The sequence below is a fragment of the Diospyros lotus genome, chromosome 13, assembly GCF_014633365.1.
Source record: "Diospyros lotus cultivar Yz01 chromosome 13, ASM1463336v1, whole genome shotgun sequence".
Taxonomy (NCBI): Eukaryota; Viridiplantae; Streptophyta; class Magnoliopsida; order Ericales; family Ebenaceae; genus Diospyros; species Diospyros lotus.
The window spans coordinates 616,857-635,744 of NC_068350.1; the positions used below are offsets into that span (position 1 = coordinate 616,857).

Genomic DNA, 18,888 nt, shown 5'->3' on the forward strand with positions numbered 1-18,888 from the left:
AATAACTAGAGAAGATCGCATCAAACCAATAGAACTAAATCCAAGTACTTGAGTTGTATAGATCAGTTTTTATTTTCAACCAATAACAAAACAGAACTCAAAACATTACAGGCAATAAGCCAAACTACCACCTTAATCAAACCCAACACAAACCTCTCCACCACAAGGATGCAGAACTCAGAAAGGATTCCAAATCATTTACATGGTTTGTCCAGTTACATGTTATTAGAGGATCAGGTAATACTGAACTCATACAAAGCAATGCACGTTGCTATCCTCTTATTGCATTTACTTGTGAAAAGGAAGAGAAAAAACGAACAGCTGCAAAATATAGGCCTTGGTATCCATTGCTACATTTAGTTTTTCTCCTAGAACAGCATCTGCATGACAGGCTTAGATGCAGTGTAATCAAATATATGAAAAAACCCCATTTATAACATTAATTATCAAGTTTTGACCATCACAATCAGCAACACAGTAATGGCATGTCACGAGAGGAACCAGACCACTATAGCCATTTTTAATTTTTACTTTGCTTTTACAGCTGTAATTACTGATATAGTAGTTAGTTTCTGTCATGTGCGAGAGCTTAAGGGTGTAGGCAAGTTTGTTATAACTGTGAAGGGTGTAGGGCCCGCCCTGGCAGGAGAATCTTCTTCTCCCAAACGCCTTGCATAAATTCTCCACACCTCGTGGATGGATATCTTATCGAGAATATTACAAAATTCTGATTATCCCTTTCCTTCTTCTCTCTGTTCTCCCTCATTTCTTCTCTCTTTCTCTCTTATCTGTCTTTGTTTTATACTCTTTGTTCTTGCGAGAACCTTTCTAATTCTCATTGGATTAGAAAGAGGAGAATTGTCAGGCTTAGACCGTGACAAATTTGGTATTAGAATGACGATTCTCAGCCGATGCTCTGTTGGATAGCCAAGATGGCAGAAGGAACCCGCATGAAAAACTTCAAGTTGCAGCTGCAACAAGTCTTCTAGACTATGACGGATTTCTAGAACTGAGTAGACCAACTGGATCGTAAGTTGGAGAGTTCCATGGAGGGACTAAAACGGAGGTTGGAAGGCTCGATAGCGAGGGTGTGAGAGGAATTGGGAGCTCAAATGCAGCAGTTCATGCTGATGTTCACTCACCAGAACTTGGTAAGAGTATCCCCTAACTTCCCTCCAAGAGAAAGGACAAAACCAATTCTACAAGGGAAAAGGATGAACCGAGGAAATGGGACCTCTAAGATTGAGGTAGACCCGGATGAGGAGTTAGAAAGAATGATGGGTAGGGACAAGGATGACCAACCTAATCCCCATCATCTGGGGTTTCCCATGCCCCGGATGGAAATCCCAGTCTTTGAAGGAGCTAATCCCCAATGGTGGTTGAGGAAGTGTGAGAGGTTATTCAATTGGTATAATATACTGTCATGAACCTAGGGTTCATAACAAGTTTGGAATTGGCAATCGGAAGGATCCGATTGAATAGGACTGAAACAGAATGATTTAAGAGTGAAATTTGGATAGAAATGGGGGAAGGATGTAGAGAGAAATGAGGGAGAGCAATAGAAAGAAACAAGAGGGAAAAGGGAGATAAATTGTAAAGAGAATCAGAATTTCATTGATCAATTCATGCATATCCTCTCCTCTTACAATTAACCTTTTTATAGGCATAGTAGCTAGTTAACTAATTTCTAACAACATCCTAACAGCACCCATATGCTCTAACAACTTGTAAAAATATCCTAATAAACCATTGCAACCTTATTACAATGATGCCCTTCTATTATTCCTTGGGTCATGACAATTCCCCCCTCTAAGAGTTCTTGTCCCCAAGAACTTGCAACAACTATTCATTACTTTTCATCCAATAACCGCTTTCTCAATCCATTTCATTCTTCTTGCTTGCTTGCATCTTTTAGGCCTCTTCTTCTTTGTTCTTAGGTTTCCAAGATCCATCCCAAGCATACTTTGGCCTAGAGCTTCAATTGAAGAAATCTGATCGAGTTCAAGTTCGATGCCCCCACCTTCTGCAATGGCTGGCTGACTAAAATTAGTCTCCCTTTCCAATACAAGGATGAATAACGAATCTACAGCCATAGCTGCCTTTACTGTGTTCCCATTCAACCCATGGCCAATCTCTGTTGCAAAAATATCAACATCCTGGAAATATAGTGATGAAAAGTTGTAGACTTGCCTTGGGTGCTCAGACCAATCCTGTCTGTGAGCATTGGAATTAGGGGTTGCTGTGATTTCAATCCCTGATTTATCAACTTCCAGCTCTTGTAAAGTGTGATCTTTACAGATCTCCTCATCCAATCTACTTTCATGTTCTGAATCCTTAGTTATCACTGATAAATTGGCTTTGATTCCAGCAACAACTTCCTTAATATTGATTGATTTTTCAGTTGGTTCCTCTTGATTCCATGCAAGTAATCCAGCAACTTCTTTTTCCCCGTCTTCATCGAGATATTTCTCTACATGCACTTCTCCTTCAAAAGGATTCGTGGGCTCCTTTTGATCTGCTGTCCTATCAACTTGATCAATATAATTTTCCTTGAGATTATGCTTTTCACCACCAAAATTACTCTCAATATTGCAGCCATCTTTTTGGTCACTGCTGCCTCAATCAAAATGTTTCTTTTTCTACCCAAAGTCTAGAGTAGGCAGTGAATCGATCATTCGTAATCTTGTCTCCTCCTTCGGCTGCTCCACTCTAAGGAATTTCTCCTTGTTAAAACTTCTGTGATAATCACCAAAATATTCCACCGAAAAGTTGTAATGATACTTCTTAATAAGTATCATCACGAACTCTTGTAGCTTCTTGCGGAACATACGGCCAAATTCCTCGCACGCTTCATCAATCCCACTTCTTTTTACCTTGTTCCCATGGCTGATCTCCTTCTCAAAATCCTTTCCCCATGTTTGATGCTTCTGGCCAATTGAAAATACAGCCTTCTTTGTCTGCCATAGAGGCTCCATTCCCATTGAAAATGAAGCATTATGCTTCACGTATGTACTGTCGCCCCTAGCTTTATGAGTAGGATACCCCACTGAAAATGCAGCACTGGTCTGCTGCAATTGAAGTTGCTCTCTTGCTTGAAAATTAGCCACTGAAAATGCAGCACCATTCGGCTACAATTGAGACCTCATCTCTTTTTGATATCTGATTCACAGCAAGCACCTAGAATAAACGATTGCCTCTCACCCTCAACGGTCTTCAATTTCTCAGCAATATGAGCCACCTGCCTTCCAATTCAATGCTTATGTTAGCAATCACCAAAGAAATTGTTGTAAGCTCACCTATGTCGACCTCAATTCAACAAAATAATCGGAACTATTTGGTCTTGCTTGTCCACAACACCAAGTCGCTTGCACCCCCAGATCTGTTCGTGGACCTCGTTTAATGCCAAGAACACTACTGGCCTTGCTCGTCTCACCATGTTGGACCCAATTGCAATTGCCCAGTTCTTGGTCAGAGGAATTCAACCGGAATTCTCTAGGTCTGCCTCATTTTCTTGCTCTGGAAAGAATCGCCTGCCACAATTGCCCAGCGGAATCTGTCTTCTATGATGATCAACTCCGATGCGGTCGATACACTTTTTCGGATTCAAACCGGAAATCGCTTAACTCGTTTCACACATCAGTTATGAGCAAGAATTACCGAGATTTGCAGCCGAGAGTCAATGGAACTCCTTCCAATCCTGATTGGGCGATATTTCCGATCGGAGGTGTTCAATCCGTTCACCCAGACTGCTGGACTCACCTCGAACCCTTCCTTTGGTTCTGCCCAATCACCAACCGTTGAAAATGGCCACGACACCCACTACACTACCATCAGGAACCTGCTGCACAATTACCAGGCCTACTGTAATTAACTCGGCTGCAACACCCACTTCCGTGCCCACAATCGCTTGGAACTCCTGCACCAGTCTCGACCTCCTGGCCATTAGCGTCGACCTCTGTCACCCACTCCAGTCACGACCTTCTAGGCCGAGGACCACTAGTAGATAGCTCCTTGAATTCGCTTGGGTTGCTGAGAATCGTGGTCGTATCTCACCTCCTCTATCACGATCAGATCTGAAAATTCACTAGCCTGATACCATCCTTCGAAGTGGCCTCCAGATGTCAGCAACATGCTTGAGTTTCACAACCGAATGTCACTGTCGGCTTCACCTCCAAAAATCCACAATGCTTCCAATCACTTCCTTCAACTTGACCATCAGAGTCTTAGTCGAAGTCACTCCTCCTACTTCTCCTTTAGATCCGAGCCGACACTCACGTCCTTGTGTGTCGGAATTAATTCCGAGATTCAATGGCCGTCTTCGTCTTCAAAACTCAAACAGGAGTATCCCTGATCTGCAACTAAATTGCCGATTAGAATCACTTAACGTAATGGATCAACCACCTCTGTACTCTGATTTTAATCATTGAAATTAATTTCAATAGCCTTCTAATTGAATCGGACCTCAAGCTAGGGACAGCTACAACCCAATCACTGTCCAATCATTCCAGAACTACCAGAATTAGAAAAACTCATATCGTTGAATAGGATTTGATGGAATCATAGCCGAGAACCGTTGGCTCTGATACCATTTGTCATGAACCTAGGGTTCATAACAAGTTTGGAATTGGCAATCGGAAGGATCCGATTGAATAGGATTGAAACAGAATGATTTAAGAGTGAAATTTGGACAGAAATGGGGGAAGGATGTAGAGAGAAACGAGGGAGAGCAATAGAGAGAAACAAGAGGGAGAAGGGAGAGAAATTGTAGAGAGAATCAAAATTCCATTAATCAATTCATGCATATCCTCTCCTCTTACAATTGGCCTTTTTATAGGCATAGTAACTAGTTAACTAATTTCTAACAGCATCCTAACAACACCCATGTGCTCTAACAACTTGTAAAAATATCCTAACAAACCATTGCAACCTTATTACAATAATGCCCTTCTATTATTCTTTGGGTCATGACATATACCGAGAATGCTAAGGGTGAACTTAGCCACTGCATATTTCAATGAAGTAGTGGATGCCTAGTTTTAGGGGTGTTTGAGGGTGAGAGGGGAGTATACTTGGGAAGAGTTCTATGAAAATCTTTGTGAGCATTTTGGGGAGAAAAGTATGGTGGATATTATTGAGGAATTTAACAAACTCAGACAAACCGGAAGTGTGGGAGCCTACCTATAAAGGTTTGAAGAGTTGAGGTCCTATATGATCAACCATAATCCTCACCTCTTAGAAGCTTATTTCATGTCAAGCTTTATGAGTGGCCTTAGTGAGGAACTTAGGCCAATGGTTAAGATGATGAGGCCACAGACGGTAGAACAGGCATCTGAGAGTGCCCGTTTGCAAGAGATGTTAGTGGAGGCCCTAACGAAAAAGCAAAGGCAGCAACCAAAGAGGGTAGTTATGGGGACATCCAACGTAGGAGGAAGGGGTTATAACAGAGATATGGTGAAGGGGGGTAATGGGGTGAAGAATGCAGTAGGGTCGAGTTCAGTCCCTTATAGAGAGCAATTAAGGGAGCAAAGAAGATTAGTTGGCCTATGCTTTCGATGTGGGGATAAATACCATCTTGGACATCAATATAAGAGGCAAATTTTGTTGCTGGAAGGGGATGATGAGGATGAACAAGAGGAAGGAGAGGAAGTGAGGAAGTTGAGGAGGAGGACAATGGTGAAATATCCATTCATGCTTTGAAAGGAGTAGCCAACAATAAAATCATTAAGGTGGAGGGACAAGTTAAAGGCTACAACCTCATGATCCTAATCGATAGTGGGAGTACCCACAACTTTCTTGATGAAAGCACGGCCAAAAGGTTAAAGTGTCAACTCACAGGGACACCACCCTTGAGTGTGACAGTAGCCAATGGCAATTGGGCGTTGAGCAAATCAGCTTGCAATGGTTTTTGCTGGGAAATGCAAGGGGAGAGGTTTGAAGTAGAATTGAGGCTATTGCAGTTAGGGGGTTGTGATGTGGTTCTTGGAGTTGATTGGATAAAGGGGGTATGCCCCATTAGCTTTGATTTTAACAGAATAGAGGTGTCGTTTGAGAAAGAAGGAAGGAAGATGACGTTATCAAAGGGAAAAGAAGTTGGAACCTACAAGATGATCTATGAAAAAAGGCTACAGAGGGTATTCAGGGGGAAGTGGAATCAGTTGGCACGTCTTTTTTCAATTGTGGCAATAGAGGAGGTACAAGGTGATCGGAGAGTGCTTGGAGATTTACTTGACAGTTAGCACACCCCAGGGAATGCCGGATCAAGTACACCATTTAGATCTCATTAATAACTTGCTAGTAGAGTATGAGGATCTTTTCATTGAACCCAAATCTTGAATGTTAGACCACTCTATTAACCTAAAACCAAATACAGAGCCTATTAACATTAGAACTTATTGTTACCCTCCAATTCAAAATAATGAGATTGAGAAAATGGTTAGAAACATGCTCCAACAATCCATCATTAGACCTAGCCAAAGCTCTTTTGCTTCTCCAATCCTATTAGTCAAAAAAAAGGATGGATCATGACGATTTTGTGTGGACTATCACCAACTTAATGCCGTGACCATCAAAGATAAATTTCTATACCCTTGGTGGAAGATCTTTTGGATGAGCTTCACCATGCCCAATTCTTTTATAAACTTGACCTACGCTCAGGTTACCACCAAATTAGGATGAAACCCGAGGATATCCACAAAACAACCTTTAGGACACACCATGGACACTTTTAATTTTTGGTGATGCCATTTGGGCTCACCAATTCCCCTGCCACTTTTCAATCTCTCATGAACAGAATTTTTGAGCCCCATCTTCGAAAATTTATACTTGTGTTTTTTTATGATATACTCATCTACAACCCTACTTTTGAACAACACTTAACTCACCTCATAATCACCCTTGATATTCTCAGATCTCACCAGCTTTTTATTAAAAAATCTAAGTGTGCATTTGGTCAAGGGTAGGTAGAATATTTGGGACACATCATAACAAAGGAGGGGGTGAGTACAAATCCAAGAAAAGTGGAGGCCATGGTGTCTGGGCAAAGGCCTACTTCAATGAGGGCCTTAAGGGGATTTTTAGGGCTAACCGGATACTACCGCTGGTTTGTAAAGGACTATGGGGTCATTAGCAAGCCCTTCATCGAATAGTTGAAGAAAGGAGGATTTAGCTGGGGGTCCGAAGCAGAAAAGGCCTTTGAGAAATTGAAAGGGGCTATGACTAGAGTACCGGTGTTAGGGATACCTGATTTTAATAAGCCCTTTGTTCTGGAGACAGACGCAAGTGTGACAAGTATAGGGGTAGTCTTAGTGCAAGAAGGAAGACCACCGGCATTCCTAAGCCAGATCTTGAGCCCTAAACACTTGGGGCTCAACATATATGAAAAGGATTTCATAGCTATATTGATGGTTGTTGACAAGTGGAGGCATTACTTGAAAGGGGGCAGATTTATAATCAAAACGGATCATGAAAGTTTGAAGTTTATGTTGCAACAAAAACTTCAAACACAACTACAAAGAAAGGGGATAGCCAAACTAATGGGTTTGGATTATATGATACAGTACTGAAAGGGGAAGGAAAATAAAGCAGCCGATGCACTTTCAAGATACTATGAAGAAGGGAGTTCAGTAGCTATGTCCTTGGTGGTTCCTTGGTGGTATGGAGAGGTGGTTAACAGCTATGAGGGGGATGAGAAGGTTAAAGAATTATTGGAAAGACTGACTGTAAGGGCCAATGAGGCTAATGGACGTACTTTAGTGGATGAAATGTTAACGTACAAGGGTAAAATAGTGATTGGGAACAATGTAGAACTTAAGAAGAAAATCATGCAAGCTTTACACGAATCTCCCTTGAGGGGGCATTCAAGAGTACAAAACACTTATCTATAGATTAGGCAATTATTTCATTGGCCGAGGATGAAAACAGAAGTTAAGGGGTTTGTGCAAGCTTGTGACACCTGTAAGAGGTGTAAATCAAAAACAGTAGCTTATCCAGGGCTACTGCAGCCCCTACCTATTCTAGACTAAGCATGGTCAAGTGTGTCTATGGATTTGGTGGAGGGATTGCCCAAGTCAAAAGGTAAACATAGTATTTGATGGTGGTGGACCGACTAACCAAGTTTGCCCATTTCATAGGGTTGACTCATCCCTACGCAGCTTAGGAGGTGGCTAGGGCTTTCTTGAATCGGGTGGTAAAACTACAAGGGACTCCTAAGTCTATCATTTCAGACTGAGATAGAATCTTTACTAGTTTGATGTGGCAGGAGCTTATGAGGGCTTTGGGAACAAAATTGAGTATGTTTACAACTTATCACCCCCAGTCTAATGGGTAGACCAAAAGGGTGAACCAAATCATAGAAACTTACTTAAGGTACATTTGCCTCTTACAACCGAAAGAGTGGCACAGATGGTTGTCTTTGGACCAATGGTGGTATAACACTAACCACCATTCCTCACTCAAAATGTCCCCATTCGAAGCCTTATTCAGGTACAAACCACCTGTCTTACCTGTAGTGGGGGGAGGATCTAATGTGGTAACAGTGGAAGATTATCTACAAAAGAGGAGGAGGGTGACACAACAGCTAAAGCAGGAGTTGGCTTCAGCCCAAAATCAAATGAAATAGTTTGCCAACTGGCGAAGGAGTGAGAGAGAGTTTGCAGTAAGGGAAGAGGTGTACTTGAGGCTGAGGTATCCTCATCTAAAGTCCATTACTCAAGGGAAGGTGACCAAGCTTAGTCCCAAATACTATGGGCCATTTCCCATAGAGGCTAAGGTGGGGAAGGTAGCATACCGTTTGTAGCTACCAATAGGGTCACAAATTCAGCCTATGTTTCATGTATCCCTCTTAAAGAAGTCAATAGGCACACAACCAATGAGTTTTGCATTGCCTATTCTTCCTAAAGAGGTTAACAAGATGGTGGTCCTAGAAGCTATATTGGAGAGAAGGGTGTACAAGCATGGGCTCCTCTTATTCAGGTCTTGGTCAAATGGCAAGGTAGCTCGGCTGATAGCAGTACTTGAGAGTATCTTCCTGATCTCCTAAAGCAATTTCCAAGGACTGCTAGCCTCCTCAGCATTTATTGAGGACAAGAAAGTGGTAAAGGAGGGGGAAAATGTCACGAGAGGAACCAAACCACTATGGCTAAGGGTGTGGTAGTTTTTAGTTTTTACTGTTGTAATTACTAATATAGTAGTTAGTTTCTGTCATGTGCAAGAGCTTAAGGGTGTAGGCAAGTTTGTTATAACTGTGAAGGGTGTAGGGCCCGCCCTGGCAGGAGAATCTTCTCCTCCCAAATGCCTTGTATAAATTCTCCACACCTCGTGGATGGATATCTTATCGAGAATATTACAAAATTCAGATTATCCCTCTCCTTCTTCTCTCTGTTCTCCCTCATTTCTTCTCTCTTATCTCTCTCTGTTTTATACTCTATGTTCCTGCAAGAACCTTTCTAATTCTCATTGAATTAGAAAGAGGAGAATTGTCAAGCTTAGGCCATGACACAACATTACATCCAAGTCCGCCACCTAATTACACCATAATTCTACTTAGTCAAATTTTCTTTTTCCCTCTATAAGAAGGTCATCCCCAATGAATGACTCTCCCTGCTTTGCGAGGGTGGGGGTATTTGTACATAGCCTTCCCTTCGTTTTTTTTTTTTTTTTTTTTGCAAAATAGGCTGTTTTCACAATACCAGTGCTATCAAGCCTCACCCTCTCCTTTCCCTCTATACAAAGAAACAGGGTAAAAAAACAAGGAAAAAATTAGAGGGAAGTGCAAGTAATTTACCTACAATTCAAGGGGCAAAAAGGACAAGTACTTTACCTGCAGTGAATACCCAGAGAAGGCTCCAGGAAATTGCTCAGCCATAATTTCCATAGCAGCAAGAAATGCTACAACCTAATCAAGACCAGCCAGAGTGTATGATAGTAAGGAAGACAAAGTTCAAACAAAACCAGAACCACTACAAGGGTATTAATTTCATAACCTGTTTTCCCATTTGAGGCGAGATCACAGCATAAACTTTTGTGTCTTCAACAGTCTTATAAAGTCGTGCCCTATCTCCACCAGTGGTTCCCATTACAAAAGGCACCCCAACTTTGCAGTACAACTCTGCGTTATCTGTAGAATGCATGACAATAATGGTGGTATAGCTTCTAAACCATTCATTCAAATATCACTGATCTAGAACATTTTATAATTGTACTTTATTCTCTCAAATTAGAGAATGGCATTGAAAATGGTAAAGATTGCTCCCTGGGTACAACTGTGAAAACAACCTCTCTACATGCAGCGTTATTAAACAATAAAAATAACCTCCAGATATGAAATAAGGTTGCATATATCGGACTCTCCAGGACCTCCACCCCCACCCCCCAGTGGCCTAACTTGTTTATACTGGCCAATTTTAGCTAAATTTGAGAATTACACATGTTATTCATTAGAAAATTGGGCAGGTATAAGATACAAGAAAGAAATAAAGAGGCATTATCAATATTGTGGCCAATAACAGGGATGAGTGAGGCCAAATTAAAATGCATTTAGATATGAAAGAAAGGCATACTAAATTGTTCGAAATTGTCTTTTGGTCAACCCTAACTAGTTGGGAAGTTTAATTAGATTGAGTAGGATATTAATCTGGTGAGGAAGCCACATAGAAATTCACTATTTTCCAGAGAACTGAGAACTATGTTGTAATACATATTACCTCACTATACAGAATATTGTCAGGGTAATAGCTTATATGGTTAAAATACTCTGAAATTTTAATGGACCATAACTACTACTAAGTGCTTGTAATACATAAATAGCAGATTTTTAAACACTTCAACACACTATTCAATAAAGGTAGGGCATCAGACAATCCAATTTCCCAAGACAAAATATGTAGGCAAACAAGGAAACCAAAATAAAATAATATAGCAATTACTTTTTTGATTTAATTAAGAGATCTGTTAGGGGCAATACTACTCGACCTCCAATTAACCAAACTTATAAGCGTAGAAATAAACCCAAGACTGAACAGGGTTATTTCTATTCCTATTTTGATTAGAATAGGATTATTTCTATTCCTAATTTTAGTCAGTCTCTTATTACTATTAGGAGTCTTTGTTTTCCTGTCAGTCTCCTAGTCCAACAAAGGAAAACAAAGATTCCTAATAGTAATAAGAAACTGACTAAAATTAGGAATAGAAATAATCACATTTTAATCAAATAGAAATAGAAATAACCCTATGCAGTCTTGGGTTTATTTCTATGATTATATAACTTTGGTTAATTGGGGGTCAAGTAGTATCACCCCTAACAAGATCACATTAAATTTTTCTCTAAATCCAAGTTTTAACTTTTTAGTATCTGAAGAAGTCATAGTCACTTACCATTCACAGCAGCAGGCACAGTGTAGTCCACCACAACCAAATCAGGATACTCCTCGAATGTGGATGCTAATATACTTTCCCTATCAGATGGACCATACACCTGGATCTCTTTTCCTGCCACTCGCACAGTTTGTCCAGACTCCTCTGCACTGCTAAATGATAAAGGCACTAGATGCAGTCCTGCAGAAACAGCTGCTTCAATAACTGCCTTACCCATTTTACCGGTACAGCCACTCACCTGTAGGTGACCATGTAACTCTAAAATTGAGTAAGAGAACTAATATTTTAAAGCAAGCAGAAAAAATCGAAATTGCCAGAATGGGAAATGGTAGAATAAAGTGTTTCAATGAACATAAAAAAGGAAAAAGGAGAAAAAGACAAATAATATAAGATTAAATGTGCATGCCTAAAAAATCCGGTATTGGTATAAATCGTTATAATTTATAAACAATAACCTTACAAACTTGAAAGAACAACTTACATATTATATTTCTGAACAGTAAAAAATATGAGCATAAAAGAATAGTAGAAATTATGAGAACCATGTTTCTAAAATGGTCTATTAAGATTTCCGGAAATTTCCTAAGAATTTCTTTGTAATGTATTAAAGTTCCAAAAATGTTATGGGAACATTTTAAAGAAAGTTTCACTTCAAATTTACAAGAGTTTCATCTCCTTACTGGACATGTGATACAGGTAAACACAAATTATTGGCTAAACATGAATATACTCAACAACCCTAGTCTCCTTATTAGCTGCCATGATTTCCTTTTTTTCTTCTGAAAGATCTCTAGCCTTCCTGATAGCATTCAAACACAAATATCCTCAACAATCCTAACTTTTTCTCTTTTATTTTCTAAAAACAAAATTTATTGAAGAACTAGAGAGGGACGTGACATCAAAGTTCCCATTTACAAATGGAGAATCAGGGGCAGCAAATGCCTCCTTTTTAGGAGTACTACATCAGGAAGAACATAAAGCTACACCAATTGGTAAGTAAAAATTTGTCAAGCTAACAGGTGAGCTGATTGATTTGCAGATCTGGGAACATAGTGAAAGGAACAGTGAGGCTGGGATTTCAGAAAAACTTGAATATGGCCACCTTTGATGATATTGCCTATGGCAAATCCTCTGTGCAGCAATACGTTTCACTGAAATTAAGTAGTCCATTTCAAATATGATTTTATCCCAACTGGATGAAGCTGAGCATCAACAGCCTCTCTAGCAACACAGATTTCTGCTTCAAGAGCAGATTGAGCTGTACCTTTGAATGTTCTCCGTGCAATAATAAAGCCCAAGCAGTATCTAGATATGATACCTCAAGACATTTTGTTCTGCTTCAGTGCAGCATCAATATTTACTGTGATGAAAGCTTTTGTCTACTCCATGGAATTGAGCTCAGAGCATGATTGCTTTTTCTTGAGACTATCTGACCATTTATCAAGGCTGTATTTATTAATTCCTTATGACTGGATAAAATCTACTAATGAAGAGAGCAGTGGTCTATTTGTGTACCATTGAAACAATTTTCATTGTGTAGCTTCCATATTTTTACCATGAGGCAAGCATGATAAAGCACTAAATTGGAAACATTCGGACAACCCTAGCTTTTTGGATACCCAAATTATCGAATGCTGCTATACCATACTGCCTCAACTCCACCTCGTCAAATCTTAATGTTTTAGCTAAAATTATGTCAGTTGAACTACAGACTTTCTCCACTAACCATCCACTATTTCCCCAAGGCTTTGTTTGCGGAGATCTAGTAATGGAACAAAATGTACAACATTTTCTCCTCATTTGGCAGAGTAGAAAATGAAAAGTAATGAAAAATGTTTCTCCTTGTTTAGGAGAGCAATGGAAATGGATGGAATGGAAGGATATTAATCAACTAATGACCATTATACCCTTTTAGTTTTGACCTTCTAAAAGCCTATTAAGGTTAATGTTGTCAAAACACAAAAGTTAGTTTCCATCCATTCTTCCCCAATTCAGAGGAGGCAAAAAGTAGGCCTTCAGAAGGAAATAGATGAAAACATTTTCCATCCATTTCCAGTCCACTTGATTACCAATCTCTCTCTCAAACGAGGAGAACCCTCTTCCATCCATTTGCATTCCATCCCCCTCTCCTAAACACACTGTAAAGCTACAAATTTCTAGACCTCACTGCAGTCCTCCTCTCCAAAAAAACACCACAAGCAAGGAAGATCTGGAAGTGAATGCATTGGCTTACAAAGTACACTGTAAATATACCAAATAAGTGCTCCACTCAAATCCAAGGAGATTAGAATATGGCCAATTATGAACATGGAAGGAAGTTAAAATCATTACATGCGAAAATCGCTTAACAAAGGAAAATCCTTCAAATTCAATTCATCAATCAATCTAGAAAATGAAGTCTGATGACCTGACATATCCAAGCAACACAACGGTAAGAGAATGCAATTCCCATCTTCTAGCACACTATGAAGCCTTCCACATAAAAGGCACATCTGTTTGCTGATATCTTACCTCCTTTTCTAAAGAATCCTCCAACAGCCATATAAATCTTCCTTTACTATAAACTATTAGTTCACCTGTGCATTGCACAGGATAAAGAAATATATACATAAGTCATTATTTTATTATCATATAAATATAGAACATATATACATATAAACATAAACCATTCTTCTTAAATAAATTATGGTACTACTACTAAAAATTAATTCATAGTTTAACCAATTTAATATAGCAACTAATATTTCTAATAGTTCATAGCAACAATGGTTTTAAAGGAGCCCAAATAATTGTCACGGAACCATGCCAAGTTTTGCTGCGGATTTATTTTTTCTGCTATGTCTTTACATTGCTTGCTATGTTCTTTTATTATTCCATAGAATTCTCTTTTATTCCAGCTGCTAGTTAGTTAGAGAGAATATCCAGCTGTAAAGGTGTTTGGGATAGGACAAAATAGTTGGTTATGGGAGCTGCAATCTGCTGTGGCAGCACCTAGGATAGCTATATAAGCCCAAACGGCTCCTAAGAATCATTATTGAGAATCAATCAACAAATCCAGATTTACTCCCTGCTTTCTCTCTATCTCTCCCTCAACCTTCTTCTTCTTCTCTCTAAATCTTTCTCTTCTACTACCATTCCCTATCCATTCTAATACTCTTCGGACGGAAGTTGACCACAGTCCCAACGACTGCGACAATAATTAGACAGTGATTGAGTTGAGCATATTCATCTATTTATACAAATGCCACAACACATTGAAAAGTCATGATACAAAAACAGATATTCCTAATGTACTGAAGATAAATATTCCACAAATGAACAGCCCTATAACTTTTGGATTCTCATTTTAGTTGACTTGGTAGCAACAGTAATGTTGCTCCTTTGTGATTGAAAGGCCACAGGTTCAAGTTGTGAAAACAGCCTCCATGCAAATTAAGGGTAAGGTCGTGTACAAAACAACCCTTCCCCGTCTAGCAAAGTGAAGAGCTTTATGCACTGGAAATGCCCTTTAAAGCAATGGATCCACATAAACTGAGCCCTATCTAACTAGGCAAAAAGAACACTTAAAGTACAGAGCTAGCATCCATTTTTATGAGAGATGAAACTGAAAATGGGGAAAACATCAAGAATATAAGATAATAATAAGCGATTACCATGATTGGGAACGCAATATTTTGCGCCACTTTTAGAGGCTTCTCAAGAGAGATAATGGGTGTGCTTGACATGCCAACCACAGGACAAACTGATCTTCCCTTTCTAGAAATAGCTCTATCCCATCTTCCATGTCCACTTAGTGAAGTGAAGTTTCCCCTTCCTTGGATGTTATTTGTTGGCACTTTAAGAACAAATGCCATAATCTGCACTGGCACTAATGATGATAATAGTATTAAAACTATATCCAAAAAATAATGACAATATCTGAACACATCACCAAGAACTATAAGAACATTTCCAAACAAAAATCAGCTATCAGGTTCAACACAAACACACACACAACTATTATATATGTAGATATACAGCAGAAGCACATCAAGATATTTCGACTTGCACCACATTGACTATTCTATACCTTCCCATCCCTCAAAAAAATGAAACTGGTCTTTCAGATGGAGAACAAGACTTGTGTGGTCATAGTTCACCAGTTATAAAACAAAATACAATCATACTTGAATTCAAATTGCTTCACAGTACTTTATTAGAAGCCCAATCCTTGAGTGCTTTTAGATGGAGCAATTATTGTGCGATCCAAAAGCAAACATAATATAAAAACAAGAGATAGATCAAAAGTTTTAATTCTCACAAAAAGCCATTTCATGTTTGGTTGCCCACTGCTTAAACAAAAATATACCAACATAATAAAATAACCTTGCAATCCCTGTTAAACAACAAATCTAAGCAAAAGATAAAAATATACATATAACAAATGCATGTAGGGAAAAAAAAAATGCATTTCCAAAAACCAGTGTGCCCTACTGCACTTAATACCATGGCTTCAGCTTTGATTATATGCATTTGTTTTCCCCAACAACATCATATGTTTAAATTACCCAACAAGCTCAATTCAATCCAAATCCAAGTTGTTACACCCTGCTCGGGAGTGGGACCGACCATGAACTCTGGGTGAACATGTAAGCCTCTACAAATACAATTCCAAAATACACCTTTTTCATAAGCAGAAGTTTCTCATCGTTTACAGCATGAACTACCAGGGTAACTAATCCTGTTCGCTCCCCATGCTTTCGCAGCCTGCCTGACTGTGAGACCAACTGGTCGAACAAAGACAAAAGTCGGCCATAGTGATCTGGGAGTCCCGTGTGGAAGGGCTCTCGCTCAACAGATCATTACACAAAATACTGCAATATAGTCTTAGCTACACATTACAAAATCTACCAACATAGTCCCAGCCACTGGTACAGAAATAAACATTACACACTTAAGCCTTCCCTAGGAGGTCATGTCAGTGGACCCCCAGCTCCAGAAGTCTGCACAAACATTCACTTTTACCTAAAATGTTAAGTTATGGGATGAGCTCACAACCCAATGAATGACAAGTCATGCACTAATATGACAAGTGAAAATATAAGGACTTTCTTAATAATAAATCAACACATTTTCACTCTAAACAAGGTTCCCCCATGCACACTTGACCATCAAGTAAATTTTTTTTTTTCAAGTAATTCTTTCTTGCATAAGTCTTCTCAAGTAATTCTTTCCCGGGCAATTCTTCTCAAGAAACTCATTCTTGAGGAACTCTTCCCAAGGTGTATAGCACATAATAACAAAATCTTGTATTATTTTTCCTGATAATTCATAAATTTCAAGGAACATCAAGATATCTTTTCTCAATCTCTTAATGGGGCAATAGTAGGCTACCGGATCCACATTGTAATTTGTGTCACCTCAAGATAGCAAATGGGACTTATTCCCTAAGCCAATCCAATTAGGATTACCAAACCACCGCAACAGCAGGAGTCATTTTAACTTGAGAACTAGAGTCAGACCTCTAGCTGTCAAGAGTTATCCTAGCTCCATAGCAGTGGAAGAATTCATAAAATGGCTAATCTTTATATTTTTTTCCAGTTGGGAGTTTTCCTCCTCTAACCGTCCAGAAACTAAGATAGTAGCAGAAATCTATTCTCCGTACATTTTTCCACTACAATGCCTAATCTTCTCCCTCTAATCATTGAGAAACTATGATAGTATCACTAGCTGCCAAAGGCACCCTTCCTCCACCACAACGGGCATGTCTGTTCACAGGACTTCATGTAATGTGGCCCATTTCTTCAATCTATTCACTAAATCTCATTTTCTTAGTTTTTAAGTACATTTTCATTGTGTTCTCTAAGACTCGCTTAGTTTTCCTTGAGGCATTTCTAACTTTCCTTCTCAAGTTACAACATTCTCAAAGATACTTACCTTTTTTGCTAAACAAATATTACAGTTTTCAGCGCATGGTGAAATATTCTCTTTTCTTTTAGTTTTTCGTTTTCCTTTCTGTCCGGGTCAGAATCTGAATTTGGGTCAAAAATCAGTTTGCTGGTTTGGGTTGAACCAGAACCATAATGTCTGGACAGATACCGGGTCTCAAGTCTCAACTTTTAGGGTTTTCTCTCTGTTGAGACGGCCAAATTCTTATATTCTTGGTCACTCTTAAGCTTTGGCAGAGGATAAATCAAGGCTTTGCAGAGAGAAGAAAAATGGGAGGAGAGGGAAAGAAAAATGAATGGAATGATGGCCTTCAGCACTGTCATGGCCGCCCTTCCGAATTCCAATCTCGGCTTTTGCACAAAATCTCAAAAGCAAAGCGCAGTAAGATAAATGAAGAAGAAAGTCGGAGCTCACCAGAGATTTGTCGCCTTCAACGCCTCCCTCCAATTGTTCTTCCCTTGTCTCGGCGATCTCTCCTCTCCCTTGCCTTGCTTTCTTCCCTTTCCTGTGTTTCTCTCTTTCACACGAACTGACGCTAACCAAACAAACGTGACTAAATATTAAAATAGAACCGTACTCGATGTAATTTTTCAAGAGATATAAATGTTATCTGTAATTATTCTAAATTTGACAGGTTTTTCTTAATTTTAAAATCGAGTTATTTTGATATTTATACTAAACAAAGTAGCTAAAATTAACCCAAATTAAAAAAAAAAAAGTTACAAGTCCAGGCTTATCAAAAGGATGTCGTTTTGACTAAAACAGTGTCATTTTGCAATATTCTCTCTTCTTTTTTTTATCAATCTTCTATATTATTATTTCTTATTTGATCTTTTTTATCTTTTATTTTCATTTTGCAAATCTAACAAGCAACGACGATATTGGCGGGCAGATCTGGAACAAGTGACGACAACAGATATATTCATAATAGGCGACTATGATGTGAGATATGACAGAATGAACGAACTAAAAAAGATGAAATAACAATGACGAACAAACATTTTTTGAAAATCTTTCTTAATCCGTTCTCACAAATTAAATTACGATAATAAGTGATGGCAACATAATAGGTGCCCATTATGTTCCTCAATTTGTTTGGCTTGTCATATTTTGTGTTGTAGTATCATATTTAAGATTTATTCATCAACATTGTCTATTCCAAATCTATCTGTCACCATCAGGGTTGTAACTGAGATTTTGGGGCCCTATGTCAAAATGTAAAAATGGACCCTTGAATCGTAATGTACATTTAAATTTTATTTTTTATAATAAAATATTAAAAAAATAAATAAATATTCATATCATATCAAATAATAAAATCGAAAATTTAACAATCTTAGCAAGGACAATTCAAATATTCAATCACAATTAACACATCTCAGCCACGGAAATTCCTAACTAAATGCAGTCGTCAAATAACAATTAGCAAAAAGCCTAAAGTCTTAATTCCTACACTCATTATAGGTGTTAAATTAGCCAAAACAAAATAAAAATACACACTAAATAGAACATAATCAAATAAATTAACTTACCTCTAGTCTCTTTCTAGAGTATGAAGGGATGCCCACTGGCCAGTGGCCACCTGCCTGC

At 38.8% G+C, this 18,888-nt stretch overlaps 1 protein-coding gene across 1 annotated transcript in view; it reads right to left on the reverse strand.

The window, feature by feature from the left end:
- LOC127788558 (4-hydroxy-tetrahydrodipicolinate reductase 2, chloroplastic) overlaps nucleotides 1-18,888 on the reverse strand; it is a 32,141-nt gene that overhangs the window by 12,950 nt on the left and 303 nt on the right. Inside the window, exons 2-6 of the mRNA XM_052316995.1 lie at nucleotides 18,831-18,884; nucleotides 15,024-15,227; nucleotides 11,371-11,608; nucleotides 9,981-10,114; nucleotides 9,818-9,892 (exon numbers count right to left, since the gene is read on the reverse strand). Of these exons, the coding sequence (XP_052172955.1) occupies nucleotides 9,818-9,892; nucleotides 9,981-10,114; nucleotides 11,371-11,608; nucleotides 15,024-15,224 (648 nt within the window). The 5' untranslated portion in view covers nucleotides 15,225-15,227; nucleotides 18,831-18,884. The remainder of the gene's footprint in view (nucleotides 1-9,817; nucleotides 9,893-9,980; nucleotides 10,115-11,370; nucleotides 11,609-15,023; nucleotides 15,228-18,830; nucleotides 18,885-18,888) is intronic.